We start from the raw sequence: 11707 nt of genomic DNA on the forward strand, positions 1-11707 counted from the left end.
CCCCCCCCCCCCCCCAACGCCTCCTCTGAAGCCAGCCCGGCTCACTGTGCACATGCGCTGTGCCCTGCAGCTGCAGCAGCTGCCAGCTTCCCCTTGATACACTTCTCACCTTGATACAAGTCTCTCCTTTACTACTTTGCTTGCACTTCCTCTTTAGCGTTACCTTTTCCTTATGAGTCCAAAAAAGCAGCAGGCATTTGTGCTCCATTGAGTTTGATTGTATTGCCTTCAGTAGATATGATTGCCTTTGTGTTTGCAACATTTCATATGCTCCCTTCTACTTGCTGTAAGTAATAATTAGAATGAATTAAATGCTGGGGTAAAGGTACACAGTTCCAAGGCAGAGCTGGCAGATACTTATCACCACTGTATATAGCAGCTGGAAGATGTAGAGTTGTTGGCTGTTACATAAACTTTCTGTAACCAAGTAGATATTTTAAACTAGCATACATCTCAAGAAATCACTGTTCTGCAGCAATATGCAAATGCTGGCAGCAGTAATTACTGGATGCAAAGAATTAGTTATTTAAGGAATACATAACATACTGTATAAGTTATGGGTAGTACTAGATTTCTGCTAGTAATATTTTACCTATATATATTGCAGTATCAGCTCTCACAAGTGCATGATAAGGTGTTGGAAGCATTTGGCTCATTGCTTGTGTGATGTCCGACAGATTCTGGCTTTGGGCAGACTATTAGCAACTGCCAGTCTAGTCCAACTGTAGTAGTCTCTGATAAAAGGTGGTACTGCTTCAATAGCCCCCTTCAGTACAGTTTCCACTCTGATATAGAAGTGGCATGCTAGCAGCATTGTACAGTTAAAGAATTAGCAGGTCAATATGGTAAGCCTAACAAAAGATAAAAAGCTGAAAGCACTGGCCAGGAGATCCTTACACAGTTAGTAGTAGGAAGCCCTCTTGCCTTTTTCTTACACTGTTGAGGAAATCAGCATTTGCATTATGCTTTACTATGCCTGTATTTTTTTTAACCTTTTTCTTGAATTATTTCTGAGGTCTGGATAAAGGAAAGAACTGATACGTCTATATTTTTGTACTTGTAAGGCCCTTTTTAATTGATAAGCAGTGCTTTAAAAGCACTTAAAATTAACATAATACTTTATCTTCATATTCCTAACTTTTCATTTAAGTAAATTGTTTTTCTTAGTAATGTGTCATAATAGACTACTTTTGCTGCAGAATTAGACTTATTTTTCATAAAATAAGTTTGTACTTTTAAAAATGTAGTAAACCTTAAGTATTGCTTTAAATGTTCGGAATTAGCATAGCCATGATTTTTCCATGTTTTTAGAATATCTTCCTAATGCCGAATGAAATAATTAGCTTTTATTTTCTAGTTTTGCCGTTTGTTTTAACCTAAGAGACCAATCGTACAGTTTGTACAATACAGTACAAAACTTGTCTGTCCCCTTCCTGTGCTCCCTTTTGGGTTGTTATTGAATTAACAGGACAGTGCCTTTTTAAAATACAGAATGCTCTATAGGTTTTCAGCCTCTTTGTACATGTGGTCTGCCATTGAAAATCCATTTTGCCTATACTTTCAGGACTTGTTTGGCGTGAGCATGGTTGTTCCTTTATTAAGCCTTCATATTAAGTCTTTAGGGGCAAGTCCAACTATTGCTGGCATAATAGGTGAGTACAGAATGCATGCTTATATAGTAGATTAAGAATAAAGTCAAGTAAAAAGAGTATTAGCAATAACTCCCAACAAGTCAGATGTGTAGCATATCTTAATAGTCCTAACACTTGAATTAGCTATATCGGGGGGGTTTCAACCTTTTTTAGTAAATGTATCCCCGGTGGCCGGATGCAGAGTGGGGGTGGGGGTGGCACATGGCCAGACATGAAGTAGTGACATCACGGGGTGGTGGGAAGCAATGGCGGCCACCTCATACAAGCTTCCCCTCCACATCACCCCCACCTGTCCCGTGTCCGGCTGGCCAGGTGGCACCTGCACAGCCCGCAGAGAATCACCGCTGCCCTTTACCCCCCACCCCCACGGCCCTGCTTCTGGGAGGTGGAGGCGCAGGCTGGTGGATGACAGCGCTCTGTCCCCACCCATGTGTACCCCCTAGGGCCCTCCCAAGTACTCCCTGAGCTATATAGTAGAAAAACAAGGCCAAGCTTCAAGAGAAATTTCTGCTAAGGACTGGTCACCTTTTGTAATACATTTCTCTCCCAATTTGGTAACTTATATTTCATCAGTTTCCGTTACAAAATCTTTACGTTCCTTGATTAATTATTTGCAAAATCTACTATGTAAGTAAATTTCATATGCTAAGCTTTTAACTCACAGTTAAGGGCTTACTTTAAAGTTTAGAAAGAGTAATAATGATAAAAATATATCATCTTTATAATTGTGGTTTTTAATATCTTGTCTGTTCATTTTGGGTGGAATTTAGCTCCTTCTGGAGTTAATGAAAGTTCTGTCTTAAGTATGGTTGAGGTGAATGTTTATATAATACTTCTAGTGGAAAATAAGTTACCACCTCTCCACTCTAGTTTGATTTGACTATTTAGAGTTCTCAGGAACTGAGTGTCCTTTAATCAGTGAAAAAGCCTGGCAAATACTGTGCTGCTGTGTCCATGTTGCTTTCTGCTGTTGCTGCCAAGTGCTACTAGATTCATGACTTTAGAAAAAAGTAGAAGTTGTGTTTTCTTCTACAGCATAATGGTCTGCCAATAATGTCTTTATAGTCTTGGTGCCAATTGGAGTGGCTTCTCCTAGGAATGAAAATTCCCTCCTGCTTGTGCCAAAGTGAGTGGATTTGCCAAAATCAATAACAATTTCATATATTTCGCATAGCAAGGCAACACCTCTGGGTTGAGTGGTGTTGAAAATTTGGTACACAGTTGTTCCTCTTTCTCTTAGTATCTTTAAGCAGTGAAATGGTGGTTGCCAGTCTGTGCTAGACTTTCTGTCTTACTTGCTTCTCAGCTTCTACCCATTCTTTCAACAAAGGATTCATAACATTTTTCTCAGCTTTCTCCATTAACTAAAGCCATGCTGAAGAATCTCTTTTAAATGAGTTTTACAAGTCTATTCTCACTTAATTCTCACAGTGGTATTTTTTTCCCCCAATGTTTGTATTTTAGGATCTCTTTATGGTTTCCTGCAGCTTGTTTCCAGCACATTTGTGGTAAGTTTGTAATATTTGATCTCAAAAATATATTGATGTTTCTTTATATCTGGTGGAAAAATTGATAGCATTGATAATAGTGTTTTGGGGGAATGTGAAAATATATGTTTGATAGGATTCATACAAGCCTTTTGAGATTGGAGAAACAACTGTTCTTTACATTGTGTAGAACTTTTTGGCTCAATCATAGGGTATAATCAAATTCTTCAGGTTACCAATACACAAGGTGGGATTTTTAGCTGAAAAGCAAAGCCCTGCCTAGATTTAGAATCAGTCAAATGTACCTTTGTCAGTCGTTCAAAGTTCTCTGTAACAATGCTACTATTAAAGCTGTGTTCCTCAACACAGTAACCTGTTTCTTGCACATAGTCTCATGGACCAAAAAAATCTTATTATCTGGATTTTCCTTTCCCTGGTTAATAGGCAGTCTCCTGTAATTTCCCATATGGACTTAATTCATACAATTTATCTCAATTTTCTCTTTTTTTTCCTGTTGGGTTACATTTTTTCCCCCTGCAATGCCAAGATAACTATGTGGAAGGACCCAACCCCGAGGCCATAGTTCATGAATACATACTGTATCTTTCAGGTGCTTAAACCTAGACATTTTAGTCAGAAATACTCCTAGCCTCATCCACCTGTTTGGCATACAGTTGCCTTTCCCCTATGCTTGTTAGTTTCCCTGAACTCGCCTGTAAGACCCCTAGCATATTCTCATTTATATCCCTCATAAAACTTCTTTTCTGACACACATAGTTACTATATTTACGTATAGTAAATCATGCTGTCTATAAATGACTTGTTTTTCCTTTCCACATTTCTTCTTATTGGTATGCCATTAGATTGTGGGACTTTCGAACTGACACTGTCTACTCTTAGTGTTTGGCAAGCATCTAGTACATACAGGCATGTCTGCACATACTATTAATGTAATATAGGCTTACTGTGCAGTGAAATACTGCACAGTAAGCCTTCCCCAGGAATACATCTACATGTGCAGCCTGTGAAGAGTAAATCTATTCCCAATGGGAGCAGCCTGGTACAGGGCTGGTCCTGCCCTGCTCTACCCCTCTGCAGCAGCCAGGGGGAGCGCCAGGCAGGGGTTATAAGGGCTGGTCCCAATATGTATGCAGAATCAACTATCTTTATTTACATTAAATCCTATGGGGAAATGGGTTCCACTTAGCGCTCGGCTTTTCCAGCACCAATTAGGAGCACTACGTGAGGCTTGCCTGTAGTCTACTTATGAGGCAGCTCCTGGTAAGACCCCCTGCTGGGCAGGGAAGCTGACAGCTGTGTGTCCAATGTGCACTGGGCCAGGAGAGCTCTGCTGGCTGCAGCAGCAGCTGTCTCCTGGCCCCGTGCACATTAGGAGGGGTCCTGATTTACTGCATAGTAAATGCCATGCACATGTAGATGGGGACACTTTACTGTGCAGTAGATTAGTCTACTGTGCAGTAAAGCGTCTCATGTAGATGGCTATCACAAATCAAAGTGGTCAGTGGTGGTGTGATGCATTTTCATTAGAAATGGTCAGTAATAATTTGCTGTATTTGTCCCCAGCAATGGGGACAAATTAAAATTCAAATGTCTTAAGACAAGAAATTAAATTAAAGCTGTGCTTTCTTATGTCACCAAGTACAATTTCGGCAAGGCCTAAGGAGGCACTTCAGAGTTTAATTCTGTCCATTGTATCCAGCTTCTGACTATAAGGTTGCTTACTGTTCACAAAACAGATACATAATCTGTATAAGAACACTTTCACTGGTGGCTCTTCTTCTCAAAAGAGAAGTAATATATTTAAATCAAATATGCAAATTGTTCACTCCCAAGTAGATAACTGTTGTTCCAAACATTCATTTCTTGTCTTGTCTAGGGCTGTTGGAGTGATGTTGTAGGAAGAAAACAGTCCCTGCTTGCCTGCATTCTCTTCAGTGCACTGGGTTATTTGCTGCTGGGCATGTCCACTAATGTGTTTTTATTTGCTATTGCTAGAGTTCCTGTAGGTGAGTAAATGTATTGGTACTTAGGCTTTTATCTATTTTAACTTAAACTAGAGAATTATTGCTGGAGGAGTTTGTGGCATTTGACTATAGGTACAAGCAGGATAGTTTGAACAGCTTTGAACAGTTCTATCAATTGTTATTAGAAGAAGCCCATGGAAACTCAAATTCAAGTTGCTCCTTTTGAACTTTGTCATGATCTCGTTACCAGAAGTTAAGAAACAGTGCACCTAGAAATAGATGATTCCTGACATTCTTTTTAGGGGTACCTGAATTGTAAGAGTTCCTGCTAAGGTCTGGCTGAAAAGAGACCGTTTTAAGGTTTCTTGTTTTGGGGAACCAGAATGACTAGTCTCTTCTGAAAAGCTTGGTCTATTTCTGCAACACAGCATGAAATAACGTGCATTTTTTTTATCATGCGGAAAACATATTTCCAAATAAACTGTCAACTGAAAAAATGACTTGCTACGTCAGTGGAAATTCATATGTGGTGTATAAACATACGTCTGTGACACTAGTGCTACATTTGCCTTACCATCTATGTTAGAAAATTCTGAAGGGTGTAGCATTTTAAATATTTGCCTTGTCCCAAAGAACATTTCTTTGTTTCAGGGGCTTTTTGAGGCTATTTATTTATTTATTTATTTTGATTGATTGGCTTATGTCTCCTACTTCTAGAAAGATTTTTGTGATGCTCCCATAGGGGCTGTCTGATATGATCTAGTGTTTTTCTGTTACAAGGAAAGGGCAGGAGATTTCACTGAGTGCACGTATGGTATTTTTGGAATATGCTTAAAATTCTCTTATTCTTCATGCCCTCTCCACCACCTGCTATGTGTGTGGTGTATTATAGCCCCTTGATTGTCAACTCCCATAATAGTTCTTGGTGTTTCTGTAAGAAGCTGTGGTGTTCTTCCTCCACCAGTGACCACAGGAGCAGTTGTCTCATTTGTATGGAGATCTTTTCACAACTGTTGCTTCCATCTTACTTTAGCTTAGCTGTTTTGGTCCCTGTTGAACGTGCTGCGTATATTATAGCTGCTGAAAATGCCATGAGAACTGCTGATATCTAATGTATCATAAGGCCAGGTCTGACACAACTGCTTTAGTGCTGGCAGGGGATGTTTTGTCATTCCTGGAATTTTCAAACAGTAATTCAAAATATTATATAGGGCATTACAGACTACATGACAATGATACAGGTGGCCTGACTGAGTATCATTTTTTTTTTTTTTATGTTGCCTCGCAGGTATTTTCAAACACACACTCTCCATTTCTAAAGCTCTTCTTTCTGACTTGGTGTCTGAGAGAGAGCGCCCACTGATTATAGGGCATTTCAATGCAGCCTCCAGTGTTGGCTTCATTCTGGGTCCTGTGATTGGTGGCTACCTTACAGAGCGAGAGGGTGGCTTCTACCTGACATCCTTCATCTGCTCTTCCATCTTCATTCTGAATGCTGGTAAGTTGTACTTGGCCCAGTACTTTGCACTTGAGGCTTTGTCTGTTTCTTTGTGTAGTCATGATACTTTTAACAAGAACGGTAATCTCCATCCAGTCTGTATATTTAAACAGCCTTTTGCATGTGAACTTGTAAAGCTCAACATACCTCTTCTCTTTTAACAACATTTTTCCAGACACATACAAACAATGGAGTACTGATTTTGAGCTTGAAAATCTTAGGTTTATTTCTCAGATCTACTGGGCATATTTTAGTCAAGCAAATTGGTTGGTTTTCCCATATTTAAAATGAGGTATTAAAGACCTCCTGGGTTATGCTGTTTTGCTTAGTTTTTGTAAAATGTTTTGTCCTGTTCTTTAAAAAAGATGCTATTTAATTTGAAAAGGCTATTTTTAATTTATTTTCATTTTATATTTAAATAAACTATTAAAACATTTGTGAACATAAAAAATATAACTAGGGATGCTTAATTGATTATTAACGGCATTATCTGTATAGGTCTTGTCTGGATGTTACCATGGGATGAAGAAAACACAGTGAGCAGCAAACCTGAGCAAACCACCTGCAACAGAAGGATGACTGAGAATATCTTGGGAAAGGTGAACCAGGACTCACAGATTAAAGCAGTAGCTAATGGAACAAAGAGATGTGATGTTCCTCTCTGGTCTCCCTGGATTCAAGTTGTGTCAGTGCTGAAAAGGATTAAAAGCATCGCATGTTCTGATATGTGGGATATATTTTTAGTACGGCTACTAATGTCTGTTGCCGTAATGCTGTATTACAGCAATTTTGTTTTGGCAATTGAAGAGAGATTTGGAGTGAAACCTAAGCTGACTGGGTACCTAATAAGTTATGGCAGCACCCTTGGAGCACTTGCTGGCTTCCTAGTTGGAACAATAACGAGACTATATCAGCATAACACTTACACAATTTTATTACATTCCAGCGTTCTCACCTGCACATTGATACTGCTGTATTCTTCAGCACTCAGTATATGGACAGTGATTTTGTCTTCTACTTTTTTAGCCTTTTCAACCACTGTAGGACGCACTTGTATCACTGACCTTGAACTGACCCTGGGTGGAAATCATGCCAGTGGTACACTCATAGGAATTGGTCAGTCTGTGACATCTGTGGGGCGTATAATTGTTCCTCTTCTCTCAGGAATTGCACAGGAGTTCAGTCCCTGTGGCCCTCCAACTGTTGGTGTGGGGCTGGGACTGATGGCTGTTCTAATCATGGTAATGAACAAATCACAATACAGTAGTGCTAGAAACATTAAACTTAACAGTGAGTAACATCTTATTTTGGACAGGGTTATTATCTTAAATGAAGCAGAGCAATTCAAAGAATTGGGGATAACTTGTGGGAAAGAACAATAAGCACAAAAGAAGCTTATTGTAAGCACAGTAAGTTTACAGGATGTTATAAGAAGAAACAACAACTTCAAGGGGAGTGAGGCCTGATGCGGCCTTCAGATTCACATGGACTCTACTAATGGAGTATCACGAGTCAAGACAAATGCTCATAGGTGTAATTTAGAGACACCAACAACAGGCGCAGGAATGGAACAGAAAATTTAAAAAAATAAGAGTTCTCAAGTGTCAGTGGCATGTTGACAAATCAATACTTTCATCAGTACTTCGCCTAGAAAGGTACCCACCCTGAACTTTCTTGACATCCCATACTTGTTTCTTCTTGCCCCAGTGTTTCTGGGTAATAGAACCATGTATGTTCTGGCACTTTTATGTATTAGCAGGCCTAAAAGAAGCATGTATTTTAAGAGAAGATGTCACCATCCGGAGCAGACGTGATTCAGTTCAATATAAACGATCTTGAAACTTGCACTAGTGGTTTTTGCACTAATTACCACCTCCATTTGCTTACCTTCTGCCATAAATGTTTTCAAATTTCCCCAAAATTTCCAGTGCATTTTCCTTCCCTCTCTGCTCTAAGTGTAACTTATCCTTCTCAATTCTTCATTTGGCTGTTTAAGATGTTCTGGAGAAATATGTTTAACTGTTTGATGTTGAATTAATTCATTGTCTTTTACCTCTACCAAAACAGGTACAAATGCCATTTTAGCTAACAAGGGAAAGTATAGGTAGTTGGTCCTGGTCTAGTCTTCATTTGTCTGCACTGGTTTAGCAAGCCAAAGCTAACAGAGATTCTTGCAAGCAAAGATGCATCGAGAGAGTTGGGGACAGAATTCAGAGTACTGCTCTGTGTTGTACCTGGTTCAAGCCAGTAATCACTAGTAGTCATTTGTTTTCGTGAGCTTTAAAATTGTTCCACATTTTAAATAAAATACCTTGCACTTTTAATGTCTTTTACCTGAAAGTCTCATGCACTTTCTGTGTAGTTATTTGGTATATCATACAAAACCAGCTGTGTGAATTTTATATTAAAACGTTGTGTGAATATGCATTTTCAAAAAGTATAAACAAAGCATCACTTTGTAACTCACATATGGTGTTTTGTAGGGTTTTTTAATCATCTTTTTTCCCCTCAGTAATGTGTCTTCTCTTCCAGAATGTGTACTCCCATTTGAAGTCAGTGGTAAAATCCCACTGATTTCAGTAGGAGCACCATGGAAACACCTGCAACAAATTATAATCTTATAATTATTTTAAGTGCTTTTGAGTTTAGCAAACATATGGGGCTGGTGTCTTCTATGTTTGCAGGAGGTAACCTTGATTCTGTCTAAGAGTTCAATTTCATATAGAAAATAGAGTTGCTTATATTTTAATACATTCTCACTTTTGCTCCTTCCTTTATGGATTGGAAGAATTGTTACCTAGGTAAAATTTTCAGATGTGCCCAAGTTCCAACCTCAAAAGTAAAAGGGCTCCTAAGTTAACTTACTTTAAGTAGCCTAAAGTCACTAACCTGTAGCTACCACTTTACCAAGCACCTCAAAATATTCTGTCACCCTATCCATTTTTATACTGCATTTCTATACTGTGAAATAGATTTTTGCTGCTATCTCTTGAAACTTAAAAACCTTTGATAAAAATGTTGCCTTGTGATCTGATAACCAATAAATAGACAAAGACTTTCTTTTTTAAGTTCCAATAAGAATAATAACCCAAGGCGTTAAAGACCAAAGAAACCATGAAGATTGTCTTGCATTAATCTGGGTAAGTGTGCAAATACCACTTTTATGGGTAACAGAACTGAAAGTGTAAATACTTTTATGTGTACAAAAGTGGAAGTGTGTTGTACTCTTTACAACCAGCAGATACTTTTGCATAACTATTTTGTTTTGGAAGATATATTGCAGTTTTCTTGTCTAAATGTGCACAGAAGACTAATACGTGGACTGGAAGGTGGTCTCAGGGATGCTGATACTTCTAGACAAAGAAGTGTTTGGAGTTGATAATCAAATGATTTCTGAAGGATTTTTTTTAAAGGATTTCTTTCTTCACAGTTGCAAAAGAATGATACTAAAATTGTTATTAAAAACAGTAATAAAATTAAAAGATGTTCCATGCTTGTTGTTTCAGTAATTGTCATGTTCCTGTTAAGACCTTGTCACAAAATATAGATCATCAACTCAATAAGATTGAATTGGAATGCACTGTACTTGACTGCCTTTACCCAGTTCCTTCATTTTTCTCTTGTTTCTTGGCTTCTTAGGTCCAGGCTACCCCTTTCTTTCTTTTCAAGAAAGTCCAATTCAGCATGGCATTAGAGGTACACTGATGTATCAGTCCATATTATCATTCTTATTGCCAAAGAAAATACGGTTGGCATTTTGCCATATTAACCATCTCCAAAAGTCATGAGTTGCATTTGGATTGCTTTCCCCCTGCCATTAGTTTGCAGGATTGGGGTGGGGGGGAGAGGTTCTATTATCCTTTATTGAAGCCCTCTTCTTTGTTTTCCTTTTTTCCTCTTCTTTTTATTAAATGATCATTACATTTCTAGCCTTTACCATTGTTGAGATCTTCAGAATGTGAGAGAACACAGTGCTGGTTTCATAGTCTGCAGATGCATTCACTGAAAGAGTCTAAATAAATTGACTTAAGCATATTTTAAAGTTGACTTTAAAATGATTGGCCTAAGAAGTGTCAAGCTAATATAGCTGTATGCAACTGAAAATTGCATATATTTGAAAGGATATTCTTAGTGTAAACTTGCAGTCTTATAAGATTATATTTTTAGGATATGATTTTTTTTAGGTATGAATTTACGTCCTACTTCATCATCTTATAAAATTTGTAACATTCAGGTTTCTAGCAAGTACCTTGCCAGATTGATTGATGATACTAAAACAGACTGAAACAAACATGACTTCATTAAAACTAACAAGCTCAAGCCCTTTGGTGTAGGTGTCTAACCTCTGACCTCTGCAATATGCCCTATTACACAGCCTTACAAATACTCAGACATCAACTGCCTCTGGATTGGATTCCCTGACCATGTCCACTAACTGCATTTCTCTATATGGTTTTCGTGCAGTTGGTTCCAATGAGTGGCACTTCTTAAATCCTTATGTTTCAGGGTCTAAATGGCAGGATTGATTGTAACAATGAGTACATAATGCATTTTCATCATCCAGTAAAATCCAGTCTTTGGTAATTGGTGTTCACCTTAGTCTGAGCTTCTGAAGCCAAGAATTTCAGCTTTCATTCCAAAGCTTCTAGCTTTCAGAGTTGTGGAGGAAAAACTTGGAAGCATACATGACCTCAAACAGCCCAGAAGAGGGAAAACCAAAAAATAAATGTATAATTATGTTTACTCTTCAGGCCTAATGAATGAATTGGCAACAATATGCATGGTACTTTAGTCATGGCATGCACAGTATTTGGGTCTTCAGCTCTTCCTTAAGCAAAGGATGATGTGGTTGGCCCCAAGTGGTAGATATAGATATATAACAAAGTGTTAATGAAGCACCAAAATGGAATCCTTTACCCCCCCCACCCTCCGTCAAATGCATGGAGCATGACAAAAATTGCCATCTGACTGAAGCAAAACTTCTGCGGAAAACAGTATTATTGTCACTTCAAGCTACACAATCCTATACATGAAACCAGAAATCATGAAAAATTCCTGCTTGTTGAAAGCAGGCTTATACTTTCA

General features: G+C 38.4%; 1 protein-coding gene across 3 annotated transcripts in view; it reads left to right on the plus strand.

Annotated features, from left to right (window-relative positions):
* Window positions 1-10115, plus strand: part of MFSD9 (major facilitator superfamily domain containing 9) — a 12509-nt gene extending 2394 nt beyond the window's left edge. Inside the window, exons 1-6 of one of the 3 annotated variants that reach the window (XM_019525027.1) lie at window positions 43-845; window positions 1565-1652; window positions 3117-3160; window positions 5037-5166; window positions 6413-6622; window positions 7121-10115. In XM_019525027.1, coding sequence (XP_019380572.1) covers window positions 843-845; window positions 1565-1652; window positions 3117-3160; window positions 5037-5166; window positions 6413-6622; window positions 7121-7920 — 1275 coding nt within the window. In that variant the 5' untranslated portion in view covers window positions 43-842 and the 3' untranslated portion in view covers window positions 7921-10115. Of the gene's footprint in view, window positions 1-42; window positions 846-1564; window positions 1653-3116; window positions 3161-5036; window positions 5167-6412; window positions 6623-7120 lie in introns of those variants that run through there. The other 2 variants (XM_019525028.1, XM_019525026.1) reach the window with 2 other exon arrangements.
* Window positions 10116-11707: the final 1592 nt, after the last annotated feature.

Source organism: Gavialis gangeticus, unplaced genomic scaffold, assembly GCF_001723915.1.
Source record: "Gavialis gangeticus isolate Ggan-Ray unplaced genomic scaffold, GavGan_comp1, whole genome shotgun sequence".
NCBI lineage: Eukaryota > Metazoa > Chordata > Crocodylia > Gavialidae > Gavialis > Gavialis gangeticus.